The sequence below is a fragment of the Capricornis sumatraensis genome, chromosome 3, assembly GCF_032405125.1.
Source record: "Capricornis sumatraensis isolate serow.1 chromosome 3, serow.2, whole genome shotgun sequence".
In the NCBI taxonomy this organism is placed as follows: domain Eukaryota; kingdom Metazoa; phylum Chordata; class Mammalia; order Artiodactyla; family Bovidae; genus Capricornis; species Capricornis sumatraensis.
This window is the reverse complement of record NC_091071.1, coordinates 151,906,655-151,927,080: the sequence shown is the minus strand read 5'-3', so window position 1 is coordinate 151,927,080 and position 20,426 is coordinate 151,906,655. Positions and strand designations below refer to the sequence as shown.

The 20,426-nt window shown below is 57.0% G+C and overlaps 1 protein-coding gene and 1 non-coding gene across 3 annotated transcripts in view; one reads left to right on the top strand and one right to left on the bottom strand.

The window, feature by feature from the left end:
* The window catches only part of SPEG (striated muscle enriched protein kinase), a 57,654-nt gene that overhangs the window by 32,288 nt on the left and 4,940 nt on the right, over window positions 1–20,426 (bottom strand). The window contains exons 2-6 of one of the 2 annotated variants that reach the window (XM_068967617.1): window positions 15,667–15,756; window positions 15,248–15,584; window positions 11,132–12,432; window positions 8,938–9,081; window positions 8,380–8,562 (exon numbers count right to left, since the gene is read on the bottom strand). In XM_068967617.1, coding sequence (XP_068823718.1) covers window positions 8,380–8,562; window positions 8,938–9,081; window positions 11,132–12,432; window positions 15,248–15,584; window positions 15,667–15,756 — 2,055 coding nt within the window. Of the gene's footprint in view, window positions 1–8,379; window positions 8,563–8,937; window positions 9,082–11,131; window positions 12,433–15,247; window positions 15,585–15,666; window positions 15,757–20,426 lie in introns of those variants that run through there. The other variant, XM_068967618.1, reaches the window with a different exon arrangement.
* Window positions 7,490–7,562, top strand: TRNAC-ACA (transfer RNA cysteine (anticodon ACA)). Its single transcript has one exon. It is a non-coding gene; the product is annotated as a tRNA-Cys (tRNA).

Sequence of the window (20,426 nt, the reverse complement as noted above, 5' to 3'; positions counted from 1 at the left end):
ACCATACCCAGTCCTCCCTGGTGCTGAGGATCAGAGAGCTCTCAAAACCTCTGACTTCTACTCGAGGGGCCTGGAGTCCCCCCTCTGCCTCCCCAGTCCTGCCACGGCAGGTGTGGCCCCACAGTGACCGTGGGTTCCTGAGCCTTGCACCCAGCCGCCTCCTCTACCGGGGGGACCAGCTGGTGACATCCCTCACCCTCTCTGCCCACCAGAGCCGACAGGTCAGGAGGACAGAGGCCGCTGCCCACGGTGGCCCCTCACCTCTAGCACCCATCTGCACTTGGATGGGCATGGGGCTCGGAGACAGAGCAGCAGAGCAGGGAGGCTGTTGAGGAGAGGTCACATGGCCTTCTCCCGCCTGCAATCACCCCCGCCCCACGGCCACATTCCCAAGCTATGACCTGTGTTTCCCAGCACTGCCAGTGAAGCAGGGGGGAGGGCCCACCATTCAGGTTGGCTGTCCTGACATGGAGATGGAGAGGGAAGTCAGAATGGCACTTGATGAGCATCTGCTCAGGGTTTGAGCACTAGTTGATGCCGAGATCACAGGCATAGCCCCTGGAGGCAGGCATCCCCCTCCTCTCTGTGGAGTCTAGTGACCCCTGGGGTCACCTGCAGGTTGAACAGCACTAAGGCAGCTCAAGTGCCCAAAGAGAGACTGCAGAGATTAGAGCTTGACTGGCAGGGTTTGCAGGGAGCCTGAGACCCCTGGTGGTGGCTGGGGGAATAGCACCTGGGGCATGGGGTGATCAAGTGATTCAGGAATCCACCTGCAAAGCAGGAGACCCCGGTTCCATTCCTAGGTCGGGAAGATCCGCTGGAGAAGGGGTAGGCTACCCACTCCATTATTCTTGGGCTTCCCTTGTGGCTCAGCTGGTAAAGAATCTGCCTGCAATGCAGGAGACCTGGGTTCGATCCCTGGGTTGGGAAGATCCCCTGGAGAAGGGAAAGGCTACCCACTCTAGTATTCTGGCCTGGAGAATTCCATGAACTCTATAGTCCAAGGGGTTGCAAAGAGTAGGACATGACAGAGCAACTTTCACTTTCACTTTCAAGTCCCTTAGTGGCTTCCTGGGTAGCTTAGCTAGTAAAGAATTTGCCAGCAATTCGGGAGACCCCAGTTCGATTCCTGGGTTGGGAATTAGGAAGCCCACAAGTTGGGGAGCCCTCCCTCTTAAGACCAGTGCATCTCAACATCCCAGAGGTGTCGCTGGTATAGACACAGTCACAGCCACCTACATGAAAAGCCTCTACATCAGGGCTTCTCAAAGTGGCCCTGAACTACCCGTATCAGGACCACCTGGCAGCCTATTAAACTATAGATTTCTGACCTGAAGAATTATATTTTCTGAAACAAAAGAATTTTTTTAATGGCATGTCCCCAGGGAGATTCTTATGCATAGAAACATTTAGGGACCCCAGGACCCTCAGTGGATGAGGACAACCCAAAGAAGTGATATCACTAAGTCCCACCTCAGCCGGCCAACAAACTTCAAGGCCAAGCTCCAAACCTTGGAGGACTGGCTTCACTGGCCTCTCACCTGGCACAAGGCCCCTGACTCATGGTGGTGCTTCTCAGAGTTCACCTGGCACCAGAATCATGTGGAGAGCTTCTTAAATCCAAGCTCACTGGGCCCCAGCCCCAGAGTTTCTAATGCTGTATGTCTGGCTGGGGCTCTTACCCTCCATCTCTAACACGTCCCCAAGGCGATGCTGATGCTCCTGGTCTGGGGTCCACACCTGGGGGACCTCTACTCTGTGGTCTCTGCTGCCATCCCAACCTCCACTCTCAGGCAGATCCTCACCTCCCTTGGCAGATTCGCATCCCGCCCAGCCTCTGCATGTGACCTAGGCTTTCCCAGAGGTTTGTGAAAGCTTCTACCCTCACTGCCATTTCTGTGGTCCACTCCAGCTCTGGCTGTCCAGGAGGGCCTCCAGGTATGACTGGGAGAGCTGGCAGGGGTGAAGAAAAGAGCAGTGTCCTCAGGAAACTTCCAGCTGGTTGAGATGACAAACCAGATGCTCACACGACTATAATATCCAGCATGAATAAGGTGGCAAGACTGGGGCTTACTGATAAGGGCCAGATGAATACAGAGAACAGGATGTTACTTCCGGCTCAGGGAAGAAGGGAGAACTGATGGAAGGGTGGTATTAGAATTCAGAGTTTGGTTTAAGTAGGAAAAAGCATTCCTGGCAGAGGAAACCAGCTGAGCAAATGCTCAAAGGCAGAAAGCGTGTGCAGTGAACTGTAGCTCATCCTTCTGGCTCAAAACTAGGTAAAGAAGAAAGAAGTGAGACGTGAGCGTCAGTGTCTCTGGCCATTGCGGGGTCATGCTCAGGCCCAGGCAGTCAAGGTCTGCTTCAGGGGTGCAGCCTTCACTCTGAGGGCAAAGGGGAGCTCTGGGAGGTACCTGAGGAAGGGGTAACGTGCTGGAGGCTCACAGCACTGACATATGTGGTTGGGTAGTTCACAGCCCGCTCTTCACACACACTGTCTCAGGAGGTCCTCTAGAGGCAATTCCTCTAAATGTCTGCTGGGTAACCCCGCCAGGGAAGTGAGGGAAGGGAGGGCACAGGCTGGCCTGCAGCTGGGAGCATCCACAGGCGCTGCCAGGAAGTGTCCCCACTTGGAGAAGGAGAAGGGCTGTGCTGAGAGTGTTTCTGTTTTGGCTTAAAATGGACCTGGAAGTGGAGAGAATTTCACGTGGTGGGCCTGACCTAGCCATGGAAGCGGTTAATTCCCTACTTGGGGCTGCCACACATTTAGATAAATTGCCACTAATGGTGGATGAAGCCCCCATTCTTTTTTTTTCTTCTTTTTTGGCCATACCACATGGCTTGTGGGATCTTAGTCCTCTGACCAGGGATTGAACCCAGGGCCTTCAGTGGTGAAAGCACGAAGTCCTAACCACTGGACACCCCCTCATTCTTCTGCCAGCTGTGTGTGATGACTCCCACTCTGGGATAGCAGCTTTTGTAGGCCAACTTGCTTCCAGTAGAGAGCAGGGTGGGGGTGAGCTGAGTCAGGTCAAGGGACCACGTTGCTTTCTTAGATGCTGTCCAAACTGCCAGCAAAGATGGACAAAAGGGCCATGCGGCATTTCAAGGTCCCCTCCATGGGCAGCTGCTGCCTTCCCAAGGAAAAACCTGTGATTCTGCAGCAACAGGCCAAGACCAGGGGCCAGAAGAAGCAGGGGGTTGGGGGGGGTGGATGTTGGCACCATGATTTCTTCTTCCTCTCTTTTTACACTGATGACCTCCAATAAACCACTTCTTCCCTATTATGATAGTGTTGGTCCTATTGGTGGGACCAGAATGAGCTTTGTTAAGCCTTATCTTCTGGCCCAAATGTCCTTAGCCTAATCATTAGCCCCACAGAGCCTCACAAATCTTACCAAGGAAAGTAGCCCAGGAGTTACAAAGTGACCCTTGCTTTGTAGATGAGAACACGCCACCAGCTGGGGCCAAGGTCTCAGCTGGAAAATGCTAGAACCGTAGACTCAAATACAGAAGACCTGTGTGTGAGGGGAGGGCTGAAGGCAGCTGGATGGAGGCCTGGGTGCGTGAGTCCCCCACATCTGCCCTCCTCCTGACCAGAGCATGCAGCGGGGGTGAGCTGACCGCAGCCACCAGGCACGCAAAGCAGCATTACAGCCGCGGGGAAGGTGGGGGCCAGAGAGGAAGCACAGAAACGTGCCCCCAGGCTGACCCGCCCACAGCGGGCAGGGACGGTCTCTGCCCCCGCCCTAGGAGCTCCGGGGCACAACTTTACCCTTGTGCCTTGAACCCTGACCCCTTTTGGGTAGCGGAAGAGGGGATGGTACAGTGCAGCGATTAGGAGGACAAGCTTGGGAGACCCAGGAACAGGGCTTCAAACCATGATCTGGCCTCCAGCGGCCTCTGCTCCTAGAGCTGAGCACCCAACAGGGTAGCCACCGGCTGCTTGAGACAATTTCAGTGCACTTTAACTAAAATGAAATACAACAAAAGAGTCAGCTCTTCAGTCACACTGGCCACCTTTCATGTCCTCAGCAGCCACCTATAGTTAGTGGCTACCCTATTAGGGCAAGTAAGAACGTTTCTGTCATCACAGGAAGTTCTATGATCAGTGATGCTCTGGAGCAATTTGCTAAAGCTTCCCAAGTCTCCACTTCCTTATCTGTAACATGGTCATGACAAACTTAGACAGTGTGCTGAAAAGCAGAGACATTACTCTGCTGACAAAAGTCCATATATAGTCAAGACTATGGTCTTCCCAACTCACATTAAGAGTTGGACTATAGAGAAGGCAGAGAGCTGAAGAACAGATACCTTCAAACTGTGGTCCTGGAGAAGACTCCTGAGAGTCCCTTGGACAGCAAGGAGATCTAATCAGTCAATCTTAAGGGTAATCAAGCCTGCACTCATTGAAAGGATTGATGCTGAAGTTGAAACTCCAGTATTTTGGTCATTTAATGCGAACAGCTGACTCACTGGAAAAGTCCCTGATGCTGGGAAAGATTGCACGCAGAAGGAGAAGAGGGCGTCAGAGGATGAGATGGCTGGATGGTATCACTGATGCAATGGACATGAACTTGGGCAAACTTTGGGAGATGGTGAAAGATAGAGAGGCTTGGCGTGCTGCAGTCCATGGGGTTGCAAAGAGTGGGACATGACTGGGCGACTGAACAACAACAACAGCAGGAGCATAATAATAAAGCCTACCTCCCAGGGTGGGATTTCATATGAGAACCCAATCAACACAAGAGCTGATCACATAAAAAGCAGAGACATCACTTTGCCGACAAAGGTCTGTATAGTCAAAGCTATGGTTTTTTCAGTAGTCATGTGTGGACGTGAGAGCTGGACCATAAACAAGGCTGAGCACTGAAGAATTGATGCTTTCAAACTGTGGTGCTGGAAAAGACTCCTAAAGAGTCCCTTGCACAGCAAGGAGATTCAACCAGTCAATCCTAAAGGAAATCAACCCTGAATATTCATTGGAAGGACTGAAGCTGAAGCTCCAATCCTCTGGCCACCTGATTCAAAGAGCCAACTCATTGGAAAAAGACTCTGATGCTGGGAAAGATTGAGGGCAGGAGGAGAAGAGGGTGACAGAGAATGAGATGGTTGCATGGCATCACCAACTCAATGGACATGAGTTTGAGCAAACTCCGGGAGACAGTGAAGGACAGGGAAGCCTGGCACGCTGCAGCCTATGGGGTTGCAAACAGTCGGCTACAGCTCACTGACTGAACAACAATAACATGTTACCGTATTCTGCCATCCATGCTAAGTTTTTTTGTTTCATGGGTATTTCCATCGCTTTAAATCACCTGTTGCTTCTAGCATTCTGAAGCAGATTACAGATGCTCAATAAAGGCTGCTGCCCTTGTGCTAACTCTGTCACTTTACCCTTTCATCATCCAGTCTAAAGCAGCCATGTTACTCCCTGAAATGTTCCTCTCCAAGGGGTGCATGTGGTGGGATGCAGCTCAAGTGAAGGGAGAAATGTGAAAGGGTTTGGAAAAAAGTATCTGACACCCTTCAAACACAAGAAGCTGCTCAGAGACATGAAGCACTTGGCACCCAGTTGGTACTCAGTAAATGTGTGTGTGATGGATGCAGGCAGCACTGAGAATGCTTAGCTTCAGTTAGGCACACCTCCCACACACGCCCACCGCTCACCCCAACACACACACACACCCCTTGGGAGCATGACTGGGTCTCTACAGAGTTATCCAGCAGGGTGGGGCGGGTGGGGAGGGAACCAGGGTTGGGGTGGGGTTGCAAAGGCAGCCCTACAAATCCAGCACCCATGGAACTCTATTCTTCAGTTACCCCTGTTCCCGAAGTTCCCAGCCCGGAACTGAGATCTGTTGGATCTCAAAAGTTTGTCCTGTTGGGGGGAGGAACCCCAAGAGGGCACTGGGCAGCCACCCCTGGTTACCAAGGGGGGCCAGAAGGAGCAAGAAAGGAAGATGGTTCCAAGAGGCCTCTTCCTAAAAGACACCATACCCTCCCTCCCTCAACCCACTCCCACCCCACCCACAGCCACACTGCCTGACACCCTTCCCTTGCCCCACCCCCTCAATCCCCACAGACTCCAGGCCTGGGACCCCCTCCCTTGCCAAATGTATGTGCCACCCACAGGTTCCGCCCATTCCTGCTGCTCTCTAGGTCCACTGGCCCCTGTCCAGCTGCTCTGGACCAAACAGCGCCTTGTAGGGTAAGAAAATCTGCTTTCTCCACGACAGCCGCGTCTAGACTCACGTGCTTGTCCCTCAAGCCCTGGGGCCCTCCAGCCAGCCTGGCTTATGGGAACGGCTCTGTGGCCACAGTGCCTGGTGCGGCTGACTAATGTGATGGAGCTTTCTGGCTCCCCAGGCTGGAGGAGGCACAGAGACGCTGTGGCAGGCTGAAGATCCAGGGACTGGGAAATACAGAAGGGCTGTGGGTCGCAGGCCTGGGGAGGGCAGGGAAGGAGTCCCCAAGGCCCAGACAGGCTGAAGGAAGGGCAGAAAAGGAAGAGGCAGTTTTCTGGGAGCCTCCTGGCAACCCATGCTCCTGTGCTCAACATCACCCCTTAATAATGCTAACAACTAACATTTGTCTACAGCTTTACAGTTCATAAAGCTTGTTCACACATTTGCTTTCATTCGTGAGGATGGTATAATTATCTCTGGCTTACAAATGAGGAAACTAAAGTGCAGGGAGGTTCCGTGTGGCGAACATAGAACTCCCAGTCAAGTGCTGACAGTTGCCTTGCCCCAAGCCTCCTTCCCAACCTTAAAAGGCTTTCAAATGGCCCTGAGCCAGTACTGGGGTAAACCTGCCCCCCCACCCCAACCACCACCACACACATACAACCCTCGGCCAAATCTCAGCCCAAGCCAGGTATTGACCGGAATCCTGGAGCCAGGCCTGGGCCCCCGAAGAGGAGCGGGGAGCTGAGTCAGAAGCCAGATCCCGGAGGTGATGGAAGGACGGAAGCATGCAGTGGAGGGATGGGTATGATTCAGCGCAGTGGGAGGGGCGAGCAGAAGAATACCTAACACGTGGGCTCCTGGGAGGGGGATGTAGGCTAAGGAACAGGCAGACCTGCAGGCCTGCAAAGCCAGACAGGTGCAAAGGACCAAAGGACCTAATGCAGGACTGGGACTCAGGTCAGACACTGCCAAGAACTCCCTAATCTCTTTGATCGTGAAGGTGCTGAGGACCCAGGACCACAGCACAGTGGGCTCTGTAATCTTGTCTCTGGCAGCACTGAGTGAAAGTAAAGGACAGAACAAGGCGTACTATTCCCTGTCCAGGCACGCCTAGCCCCTCCCCCTGCCCGCCTAATTCCCAGGCTCCTTCAGGGCTCTGATGTCTCTCAGTCCAGGATCTCACAACACCACAGTCCGCTTGGCCAGTCTAGGGACCAGGTTCATCTACTCTGCACTGTCCTCTATCCCAGGTCTGCTGACCTAGGTTGATTACCCAGTGGTAATTTCCTTAATGAACTTCCCTGGTGGCTCAGATGGTAAAGCGTCTGCCTACAATGCAGGAGACCCAGGTTCGATCCCTGGGTCAGGAAGATCTCCTGGAGAAGGAAATAGCAACCCACTCCAGTATCCTTGCCTGGAAAATCCCACGGACGGAGGAGCCTGGTAGGCTACAGCCCACGTGCGACTTTTCCTTTTGAAACACCCCCTACCCTCTCTCACCTCCCCACCCCACCACTGCCCAGGGCCAGCACTTTGTCAGCCCAGCAACCTGAATGACTTGAACCGGCCATGCACACCAACACCAGTCCTCAACCTGAAAGAAACCGGGCTCAAATCCAAAGGAAGTAGTCTGACACCAAGAAAGGACTTTCATAAAAATAGAAAACGAAGCAGCTTCAGCTACGTCCCAGGAGGTACTCTCAGATGCATCTTCTTTCGGGCTCTGGGTTCAACTGAAGGAGCAAGGGAGCAGGGGAAGGTTGTGGCACTTAAATGCATCTGTTTTTATAGGAGGTGGGAATAGGGGTGACCATTCTAGAGAGGAAATGACCTCAGAAGACTCCTGATGGCTTTTAAACCCTTTAAGGTGGGAGATTCTTTATCTCTGAGACTCAAGGATAATTTGCTTTCCCCACAGAACCTGGTTCAGGGAAATGCCATGGGAGGAGGGCATTTAGAGGATGTCGAAAGACACACTTCAGTGACTTCATGAATTGGCCTCTCTGGCATGTGCCTTGGGAATTTGGCCACTGTCTTGGGGCCAGAGCCATTTAAAATGCTTGCACTAGAGCAGCCAACACAGGAGAATGGACTAGAATGCACACTGCTTGAGAGCCCAAGCACCAGGCTAGGAGTGGGAAGGGTCACTGCTCACCCCGCCCAGCCCCGGGGCCCGCGGGCTCCCTACCAGGTCTCACAGCCAGCGTGGCAGCGCAGCGGGCCTGGCCCAGCTCGTTGGTGGCAGTGGCTGCATAGCTCCCGGCATCGGCAGCCCGGGCCTCCCGGAGCAGCAGGGTGTGCCGCTCGCCTTCTGCCCGGATGAGAAGGCGGCCATCACTGCGCAGCGGGGACCCATCTTTCTGCCAGGACACTGTGGGGAAGCAGTGGGGTGACCAGGTTGTCCTTGCCCACAGGGACCCACTGGGGCCAATCTCCCCCCACCCCACCCCATACAGGGCCCACAGCACTCCTCTCCCCACCCCAGGGAATCCCGAGGACTGGCCCCTCAGTCACAAAAGTCCAGGCCCACCTTCCCCTCTCTCAAGGGACTGTGACCCCCTAGCACACCCAGACACACACATACACGACACAGCAGTCCCGCTAGCCCCAGGGCATGGATGATCTCCCCGCCCGCTCCCCTCACCCCCTCCCTCCCCTTCCCCCCAAGGACTGGGGTGGGAAGCAGGGAAGGGAGAATCTCCCCTCCTTCTCTCAATCTTAGCCTGACCCCAGGCCTAGAGCTCACCTTGCGGCGGGGGGTTGGCGGTGACAATACACTTGAGCAGCACGTCCACCCCTGGGGCCACCACTGCATTTTGCAGGGGGATCTCAAACACAGGGGCCTCCAGGGGCTCTTCTCCAGCAGACACGTAGGAGTCATCCGAAGACTCTGCAGGACACATGGGCGAGAGGGCAAGGGGACATGTCCCTGTGGGAATGACTCGGGGGGAGAGGGGGCAAACCCAGGGAGCGGGCCTTCTGGAAGGCAAGGGTTGGAGAGCAAAGGGTCTCTCTCCTGAACCTCCTGAGACAGGGAAGAAAGGAAAACAGAAGGGAGTTCTCAAACAGAACAGGGTGGCGGGACACTATGGTGGTTTGGCTGCTTAATTTTAGCCACAGTTAGGAGGCTGGCTTCTGGAGGAAGACAGGGCCTGTGCTGTGTGTGTCTTTACACAAATCAGTCATCAGCGATCATAGATCAGGCCCTGTGCAAGGCGCTCTGAGGAGGACACGACTTCAGAAGCTTCCAAACAGAGAATAAGCCAATAGCAACCCAAGACCTAAGCAATGCTAGTGTGACAGGGCAATATGTGGTAAACTGTCAAACTAGTGATGCCACTGGATTAAAAAAAGGGAGCAGCAGGGGCTTCTGGTACCCATGAGAGACCTCATGAAGATCAGCTTTGATTGTGTCCATTCACCAAACAGTAGCACTGTACTTAGTTACTCTGTATGGGTACCAGCGACACAATAGGAAACAAGAGGCAGTCTCTGCTTACAGGAAGACACCATACACACACAGGAAGAGAGCTCGTACACATGAAGAGACCATAAAACTCCACGGCCGTGACTCTCTCTGGGTGTTTTCTAATTCTGACATTCTATAAGCTAGATAACGGGCTTCCCAGGTGGCATGGTGGTAAAGAACTCGCATTGGCAGGAGAACTAAAAGATGTCGGCTCAGTCCCTGGGTTGGGAAGATTTCCTGGAGAAGAACACGGCAACCCACTCCAGTATTCTTGCCTGTAAAATTCCATGGACAGAGAAGCCTGGGCAGGCTACAATCCATGGGATCGCAAAGAGTTGGACACGACTAAAGTGACTGAACACAGCACATGAGCCAGATAACGCAGTGTCTGTAGCCAAAAGAGCCATGGAGATCTCAGTTATGCTGTTTTCTAGCTACAAAACCTTGGACAAATTAGATAATCTCTGTGCCTCAGTTTTATCTGTTAAATGGAGCTGATAAATAGCACCCAACATCCTATAGAACTGGCATATAGATTAAAATACAGTAATACACCCAGTTAACACAATGCCTGGAACATGGCTGTGGATGCTCGATAATGTGGCTAGTAGGACGATGAACAGGTGCCTAATCATCTCTAAAGATCTTGAGACAATAATACTAAAATGAAGAATAATGTGATGCAAAAAAGGGGGAGGAATGGCAAGTGCACTGCAAGAGACACCAACAATGTGTCCTAAGAGCAGGGGGTTGACATATCTGGCCTGGAAAAACAGCAGAGGCAGGAGAGAGTTGAGGATGGCTTCCTCAGTCTTGCACCAGAAGTGGCCCCAAGTTGATGTTCAGTTGAGCAGTTAGGGGTAGAGGCATTTGGGGTACTGGCCACCATCCACAGGAGTGTGAGACAACACACTGGTTGGCATGTGATCACAGTCAGCTCAGCCACGCGGGGACTCAAAAGATAGGAGAGATGAGGCTAGAAGGGAGTCTAGGTGAGATCTTAGTAGCCGTGATTGGTCAGGTGATGTATGGAAATGAGAAGATCAATGCTGAGAACTGGCTGGCCCTAAGCTCAACAGTAAGAGGGACATGACCAATAATTTATTGAGATGGAATTTGGTCTCTTCCCCCACAGACCAGTGGGGGTGTGGAGGGTTTCCCCCCACCATTAAATCCTTGACCCAACAGCCCAGCAGGCCACTAAATCCAAGGGACATTATAGAAGGCATTGGGCATGGGATCTCTGCTCCCAGCTCCGCTCTGCCCAGTCTCCATCAAAACATTCTCACACTCTCACCATCGGACAGGTCATATACAAGGGGCTTTCAACAATCCTTCACTCAAACTGGAACCTGGGACCATGCATTTCCTCTGAAACCGCACCCTCGCAACTGCCTAGCAGTCTCGCTCTTTCCGGACATGCTCCCACCCAGGTCTCATTCAGCACCGTCTACCCTCCCCGAGTTCTTACCGAGCTCAGGCGAGGTGGGCCGCGCCCGGCGACCTCTGCCCTGGCTGCGGGCCCCTCGGCGGTCCCAGGCCCCCCAAGGACCGTCCTCCTCCGGCCCTCTGCGCAGCCTCTTCTCGGCCTCGGGCCCCGCCCTGTTCTTCTCCAAGGTCTGGGGCACAGCAGCGCCCTCCTGGCCCGGCGTGGCCCAGGGCAGGAAGCGCACGGCCTGCGGCGGGGGCTCCCGCTTCCGACCCGGGGGAGCTTTCGTCCTGGTCTCGGGGGGCTCGGAGGTGGGGGGCGGCACTGGGCTCCGGCACTCCTGGATGGCTCTGCTCCGGGTCAGCGGGAACTGGTCCCGGCGCCTAACCTCCTGCTGCGGGCCTTCCCCCGGCTCCGTCCTGCCCGCTGGCCCACGGCCCCGGGGCCTCCCTGGCTCATCCCCGGGCTTTTCCGCGACGCTCGCAGGGGGCGGCTGGGCGGCGGCGGGGCTCAAGGCCCGCGGGGTCTTGGGGGTGGAGGGCTGGGAGAAGAGGGGCGGCTCGCCGGGCTCTCGGGGGGACGGGGCGCGCTGCAGCGTGGCGCGTAGGGACTCGTGAGAGCGCACCAGCTCCTCCCGCGACGTGGAGCGGCGGATGCGGCCCAGCTCCTGGGCGAAGCGCAGCTCGAGGTCGGACGCCGGGCTGCGCTGACGCGTGCGCTCGTCCAGCGAGGCCGCCTTCTGCTGGAATAGGCGGCGCCGCTCAGCCACGCTGCCCGCCGGCGCCCGCAGCTCCTCCTGCGAGGCCCTGGGCGTGCCCCACGGCCCGCCGCCCTCGGACTTGGGCTGCTCCAGCGAACGGGCCTTGCGCAGGGGAACCCAGGGCCGCAGGGGCGCCGGCGGCGAGTCGCTGCGCTCCAGGCTGCGCCGGCGCTCCTCGAAGAACTGCAGCTTGTCCAGGATGCGGGAGCCAGCGCGCACCAGCCTCGGGGAGCGGCCCAGCGCCGACTGGCGGCCCGAGGCCTCGCTCAGGGGCGTCTGAGACCGGGACTCCGCCGTGCCCGCTAGCGAGGGCCCGGACGACTTGGACTTTTTCCCTCGCTTCTCTTCGGCGGTGGCGTCCTCGGGCAGCACCGGCTCCCGAGAGCGCCGGTGGGGCGGCGTAGGGGTGGCCAGGGGCTGGCCGCCGGTTCCCGGGGGGGGCCGCTTACCCACCCGAGGGGACGGTGGGGGCAGCAGCGCGGATTTGGAGGGGGGCGGCAGGGCTGGGCGACGAGGGGCTTCGCTGGCGGGCTGAGGCTGAAGGTCAGGCTCCTCCTTGTGCAGTCCGCTCTGAGGGACACTGCTGCGGGACCAAGACGAAGAGGGGCAGGAGATTCAGGGGGTCTCCCCTTCCAGGCCTTCGGGTCGTGACAGGCAGGAATCGGGCGGTGGGCATGCTGGGAAGGCTTGGGGGTGACATCGGCCAGCCCCTCCTCCGCCCCTCCACCCCCCAAGAGGAACGCACAGCCATAGCAGGTGCTGGGGAGAGGCTGGTGGCTCTGGCCCCGGAAGATTGGGCTGGTGGCTGGGTCCAGGAACAGACTCAGTCCCCGGGGCTCTGGCCAGCCCCCTCTCCCCAGCTCCAGAAGCTGGGAAACAGCAGAAACAGAAACTAAGTGGTAGGGTTGCGGGGGAAGGATGAGGCTGAAGACCCAAAAGATGAAGTGGGCAGGGAAGGCGGGAGGGCGGGATGGGGCGGGGCCCTCTCAGGAATTCAGCCTCCCACTCATTCCTGCCCCCAGCTGGCCCCCACAGCCCTGCCCTTCCTCAGCAGGGCATACCCCTTCACTGTGCCCCGGGAAGAACAGGCACACGCCTTCCAGGAGCAATGCCAGCATCCCCGGGATTGCCTAGCACCTCCTCAGACCTGAGCCCCCACCAGTGCTGACAGCAGGTGACAGCTGAGGTCCCTGGAGCAGGAGACAAGGGTACCCAGGTTCCCGTGCCTTTGATTAATCTGCCCCCGGTAGAAGGCCTTTGACTTTGTCCTGCCCCTGGGAAAGTTACCTTGAGTCCTTGGAAACCACCCCCTGAGAAACACAGAAGCTCCCCCAAAGGGGTATGCTCAGGAATAACTCAGCTCCAAAATAACTACTGCGTGGGCCTGAACAGTGGGTGTGGGAGAAGAGGAGGAAGGAAGGAGCTGGGCATCCCCAGACTGCCCCTCTCACCTCCAGAGCTTTGATGCCCAAGAGCTGGGCCTCAGTTTCCCCCATCTGGACTCTTGGGGGCACACCGAACATAAGAGATTAGCAAGAAAAGGAATCGGAGATATTAACATCCTACCTAACACATTAGAGAGAGCTTAATAAAAACTTATGAAATGGCTCATTGAGTACTTATTGTGTATCAGGCATGTACTGAATGCTTAAAATGCATTGAGTCATTTAATCCTCACAACAATCCTTTTCGACAAGGACTGTTATTATCTCCGTTTACAGATGAAGAAACTGAGGTTTAGAGAGGTGAGGTGCCTTACCAAGGTAACAGAGCTAGGAAATAGCTGGTGCTAGATTGAAACCCCAGTAGTCTGGCTTAAAAGGCCTTGTTCCCTCCAAAATGTCTGGGATTCTGGGGGCACAGAGAGGGGAGAAATTGTATGGTATTGGCCATGAGCATAAATTCTCCAGTGCCTGAGTGTCAGGCTACCTGGGTCAGCCACCTACACAGCAAACCTCACCTCCAACAGGGTGTGGGGTGGGGGTGGGGGGCATGCAATCTAGAGTGCCCTAGGGAGAAAAACCTCAACCAGCCACCTGCAGGGAGGCAGAGTCTACTCTGGGGGAGGGACAGCAGAGTCCCTGAGGAATGGCCTGTGGGAACTGGGTGAGGCAGGGAGAGAAATTGGGGACAGCAGAGGAGATCTCTTGCTGGCAGTTTCAAGCTCCAGGCCAGCTTGTGTACCACAGACATCACTAAGGAAATGGGTTCCTCGGAAGTTGCCATAGCAACTCCAGGCTCCGGCTGGGGCCTGGCAAAGAAAGGCAGGGAAGGAAAAGGCAAGTCCAGGGCATGGGAGCACCTGGTTAATGCCAGTCGGATAAAGCAAGGGCGCCTCCTCTGCACCTGCCCCCAGACCTCTTCCCTGTGTACCACCAGCCACCTCAGCCACCCACAAAAAGGCCTCCCCCCATCAGGCCCTTTCTTTCTCTTCCAGGGTGGTACCTCCCTGACACACACCATACCCATCACAAATCAGGCCCCCCTCAGCTCCCCAAATGCCCCCTGATAACCTCTCTCATCAGCCACTCCCCTCTTCTACCATAGCACTCCCTTCTGCATCTGCCAGTCCCACATCTCCAAAACCCAAAACCAGCTCCAACGCCTCACTCCAAGACCTCCGCTCCTCACCATAGCCTCCCAGGACCACCTTCAACCCCACCCTGAGGTGTCTCCCACGTGGGGTCCTCACATGCTCCCACCTCCATCACTCCGAGCCCTCTGCCTCCAGCCTAGCCCCCCCAACCCCCAATCTCCATCCCACCCTGCCCCAGCCCCCTGCCGCCCACACACTTCACAGCCCCCTGCTCTCCCAGGCCCCTGGCCCCAACAACCCCCTGACCACCTCGCTCTCTTCTGTCTCCTGGCTGTGCTCTCGCTCGCTCCCTCCTGCTCTCCCGGGAGCTGCCGTGCAGAAAGGTTCCGTTCCTCCCAGAAAAAGGCCCACATGGGAACAGGAATGTGCAGAGATGAAAAGGCAGCAGCTGCTGAGACAGCAGGCACGGAGGGGGCCCCTGAGGGGGGGGGAGTGGGGATCCTGGGGACAACTGGAGCCTGAATGGGTGAGGCGGGAGAGGGCCCCCGGGAGAGTGGAGATCTTGCAGGAGACAAGGAAGGGAGAGAGGGGTCCACGAGACCATGGAGATGGCACAGTGAGCCAGGACAGGTGGGAGCAGGAGCATGTGGGTGGTGATGGAATAGGAGGAGGACGGAGCCGTGTGGGAAGACAGAGTGGGCAGCTGGGGCCAGGAGAGGAAGCAATGGGGGGTTGGAGAAGTGCACAGAGGGATGGATGGTGCAGGGGACGTGGGGTGTGGAGGCTAATGGATGGTGAGGGGCAGTGCGGGACGGCATGGTGAGGTGGGACAGTGAAGGGCCCAGGTAAGGCCGTTACTTACACGTGGATCGAGAGCGCCCGTCCTCTGTACAGGCTGAATGCGCTGCCGTACAGGTCACTGGCCACCGAAAGGCTATCCTCTGACCCCCAGCTTGCGCCCACCAGATTAGCTCGAGACGCCCGTACCAGCGGCTCCACCCCCAGGTGCCGTGGCCCGGCCCCGGTTGCCTGTGCTTGCCTTGGGCTGCCCGGGAGGCGGCGGGTGCCAGCCCTGCTGCCCGCTTCCTGCTCCAGGACCGTCTGCCCGCTGCCCCACCAGCTCACTTGCTCCTCTGAGGTGCCTGTCACGGAGGTCGGGGGTGTGTCCAGGGAGGTGCCCACCAGGGTATCAGAGCCCCCTAGAGAGAGGAACACAGTGAAGCCAGGCATCTTTGAAGGGAAGGCCACCTGCTGGCTCTGTGTGCACCCCAGAGAGCTCACCCGTGGGGGTGCTGAAGGCCCCATCATCCCGAAGCTCCAGGCGCTGGGTCCCCTGCCCGTCGCTGATGTCATCCTCGCCAGTCTCCGAGTCTGGAGGAGAAGGGGTCTGTGTGGGCAGGGCTCTCCTCCCCCTGACTCCGACTCTTCCCTCCTGCCTCCCCCACAGCAGGCTCCACATCGCCATCAGAAGGACTTCCATCATCTATCCTTTCTCCCTTTTAGCTCCCCACATCCCGCTGCCCATCCTGGGAGCCTCAGGGTCAACCCTCTCATGCCAGTCCTCTGGCTCCTCACCCCTGCCTCCGTGGTAGTGCCCTCAAAGCTACCTGCAGTCCCCCCACCCGGCCACTTGATGGACTGCAGGGCTGTAGCCCCTCCCCCTCCTCTCCGTCAGTGATAAGTTCCCGCACAGCCCCCCAAATAACAAGACCCTAGGTTTCAAGGTTCTAAAGTCCGGGTTCTGGTACCCAGGAACAAAGGGGAGTCACCTCAGAGTCGTACTGTCAGGGCACTCGACCAACCGCAGGGCCAGCCTGTCCTCCACCCCAAACCAGCCGGAACACATCAGGGTGCAGCTGAGGCAGGGTGAGGAGAGGCCGGGTTTGGGCAGGGAAGCAGGGGAGTGGAGGGCAAGGGCAGGAGCCAGTTTCCTACCGTAACTTTGCTTTCTGCAGGAGCGGAAAACTTCGCTTCCATAGGAGCAGCAGGAGAGAGACATGGACAGACTGTTATCAGAGCGTTTGTGGGGTAGGGCATGGTGGGGCAGGCAGGACAGAGGGGCCATCAGGGTACCCGGTGCCCAAAGATGGGATGGGAGTCAGGGGAGGGAGACACCTAGCATGAGCAAAGCCTCTCTCATTCGCTAACTGCCTGCCGGCCCCAGTGGGCCCAGTACTGGGGAGCCAGTGTGCTTTGGGGGATTCTTCCAATGACTCCAGTGATTCTGCACCCTTCGCATTTTCACTGGTGCTCCCACTGGCCACACACACACACACACACACACACACGTACACACACACACACACCTACACACACATACACCCACTTGCACTCAGCCCAGCCGCAGACCCAGGCCCCCCATTAGGGGTCAGGCCCATCTTCTGGTACAGATCTGCATTGTGCTTTGACCTCTCAAAAGAACCTCTCCATCTATTTGGCATCATGACATGACCTGCACCTTCTTCCCAAACCCTCTCTGCTACTGCTGAATGGTCCTCAAAAATGTGGTCAGGCTAGGAGCAAAGTTTCTTGGGCATGTTTCTTTTAACTTTCCCAGATTCTATCAGGTTCTGTGCCTCAGTTTATCCCTGAGTGCCATGACAAGCAGGAGCCACGTGCTGGTTGTAGAAGCATGGCACTTAACTCATCCCCACCTGGCCCACAGATGAAGAATAATAAGTCTGGGACCCATGAGGGGGTGTGCCAGCTAACCCCCACCCCTATTGCTAGGTCCTTTCTCAGCTGTAAGGGGCTTTCTTGGGTGGGTGGGTGGGTGGGTGGGTAGGTAGATGGGTGGGGGAATGTGGGGGTCCTGTATCTCATGGGCCGTCTTCAGGCCTGGGTGCCTCATGAAGGGATATGGACCAAGAGGAGGAGTGTGCACGGGCTAGAGCAGGCAGCTCACGGTCCACGCACCATGGGTGAGTCGGCCAAAGGCCCGGCGGGAGTGGCCGGTTTTCTGAAAGAGAAAAGCCAGAATGAGGAGTTGAGGGGAAGGCTCGCTCCTGATGCTCCGACCTCCCTATACCTCTCGTCCAAACCTCTGTATCAATCAGAAACTCGGCCCAGGGGCCACTGGGGGCAGGGGAAGTGGAAGAGACCCCGGCAGCTAGCTTCCTCTAAAGGGAAAAAATATCTCCAGTTTTCCTTGCTTGTCAGCCCTCCCCCTGGAGCTCCCGCGAGGCTCTGGGGAGGAGCTGGGGAGGAAGAAGGGTGGACTAAGGGTCAAACGCTGGTCAGAGAACTGGGGACCTGAGCGACACTCCCAGAGATAGAGAGGCTGACTGATGTGAAGGAAGAAATTTGGGGGGGCATGCTTGGATGACTGGGAGATGGAAGGATAAGGACACAGATTCCTGCTTGGGGGCAGGGTGGGGGGTGGGGAACAGACGCCTCAGATAGGTGTCAAGAGGGCACGAGGGTGTTGCGGGGGCAGAGGGCAAGGTCCCCCCCAAAGGACGGGAGCCTCAGGAAAGCAAGAAGGAGGCCTGGGTCCACGGAGGACAGGGCAGGGCTAGTGGAATGCACTGAGCTCAGCGCGGATCCCTGCGCCGTGGCTTCCAGGAGCCCCGGGAGATGGAAGGCTCCCGAGTGGGGGGCTGGGGGAGCCAGCCAGGGGCACGGAGGGGTTGGACAGAGGCGAGAGGTGGTACAGAAGCCCGTGGGCGCTCCACGCCAGGGCGGCTGCGGAGGTCTCCCCGGGGGTCGCGGCGATCGCGGGTGCTGGGGGTTGGTCGGGTGGGGGCTCTGCCCTTGGGCGCGGGGAGGGGCCTGACGTAGGCCGGGGAGCCCCCTGGAGCGCGCCCTGCTCGCCGCCTTGTCCGCCGGGGTGGGGCAGGCTCGGCTCCGGCGCCCCCTCCCCCGGGCCCCGCCGCGGCGACCCGCCCTCCCTCCGGGGCGCCCAGCCCTTCCTGCCCCCTCCCGGCGCCGCCCGCCCCCGGAGCCCTCACCTGGAAACGCTTCTTCACCCACAGCTTCTTCATGGCGGGGGAGGGGGCCGGGCCGGCGGCCGGGCGAGGAGGGGACGGGCGGGGGCGGGGCGGAGTCGGAGGCGGGGCCGGGGGCGAGGCGGGGAGCGGGCGGGGGACGGCGCCGGTGGCGGAAGGAGCCTCGGGGCCGCCGGAGCCCGGGCCGGGGGAAGGCGGCGGCGGCGGCTGCGGCCGGAGCCCGCTCTTCCCCCGCCAGCCCGCAACCCCCCAGGAGCCCCTTCCCTCGCCGGCTGCCCTGCGTCCCCGGGGGCGGCAATCACCTGCCTTGCGGCTCCCCCACCCCGCATCGGCCTCCTGGGTCCTGGGCACATGGGGAAACTGAGGCACAGAAAAGGGTGCACTGGCCCCTAGGAGAGTTCGGGCCACTCGCTCATTGGCCGCCCAGCGCGGCGTCCACACCACCTTCGCCCGCCTCCCGCTGGGCCGCTCCAGAAGGTCAGCCGCATCTCCACTGGCTCACTCCACAAACATGCGCGCGCGTCCGCCCTGCCAGGCAGTACCCGACACATCGCAGAGCCGCGGCACCGGGCGGGGGCGCCCGGATCATACACAGGGCACGGGTCCTCCTAGAGACCTGGACCCAGAACGCGAACCCCCTCAGGCTGCTCAGGAAGGTCAAAGAAGGCCCTCAAGTTCCCTGATTGTAGGTCCTCTGTCCCTGCACCCTGGCATACACACACACACACACACACACACACACACACACACACACACACGAGCTAAGGTGCCCAGAAATTTTCCTGTTATTCACAAATATAACCCAACTCTCATTCATGGGTGAGCACACATCAAATTTTCTTTATCCTCCTGGCATTTGGCACCATGCATATTTTGCTTGCACAAAACACTACCCCTCCCCCCGACACACAATCATTATAACTAAGTTTCCTAAACATTTATTAAGTGTCAGGCACTTTATCAGGGCTTCCCTGGTTGCTCAGATGGTAAAGAATCTGCCTGCAATGCAGGAGAACTGAGTTCCATCCCTGGGTCAGAAGATCCCCTGGAGAAGGGAATAGCAACCCACTTCAGTATTCTTGCCTGGGAAACCCGGTGGACAGAGGAGACTGGAGGGCTACAGTCCATAGGGTTGCAAAGAGTCAGACAGACTGAGCAACTTCAGGCACTTTATAAAGGTTACCTCACTGACGACAACTCTGTGAGTTTGAAACTCTGAAGAACATGTAACTGACTCCATTTAATCAATAAGTGACTAAGGCTCAGACAAGTCCTATCATTTAGCCAAAGCCACACAGGTTCTGTGCCTCCACAATTGCCCAGATCCGAATTCCCACCCCAATACACACAAGTAGTGCCAATCCTGGTTGCTGAGATGTGATTACAAAGTCATTATCATTAACACTGACAGCAGGCTTAGTATGTACCGAGCAATGGCCTAGGCACTTTAGATGAATAAACTCAATATGTACACAGGCACAGAGAGGTTACTTGCCCAAGGCCACAGAGCCTGTAGTTGGCAGCCAGGGATTCTCACCCAGGCACCATGACTGAGTTACTGACCACCATGCCATAAAACCTCATATACTGATTGGTTAGGAGGACCCCTAAGTTTTTTTCTTTAAAGCATGGGTTCAAAATAAATACTGAGCCAACTGATGAGTTTTGTTCAGCCTGTACAATATTTTAAGTTGGGCAAGCCTGCTCAAATTCAACTACTGACAAGACCACCTCTCTCCTTTTCAGTTTCTACTTGGATCCTGAAGTTGTTTGAGTTTTGTGGCTCTGTAAAGTTTTAGGTCATGTCTTGTACATTCTGAGTGCCTGCAGGTGGTCCTGTTACCCAGACCCCCAGAAGCAGAGGTTGCACCTACAGACACACACACAGGACATGCAATGAGAAGGGGACACGTGTATGTCTTTATCAATTCCAGTCGGAGGACTCCGGACACACGTAGGCGATTTCCCTGCCCACCCCCAAACACACCCACTCACAGATGGGGGAGCTGAGTGAGGAGAGGGGGTAACTTGAGCCCCTGTTCCCCAGGAGAATCCGAGGGGCTGGCACATTCCGTAGCAAAAATAACCAATGGG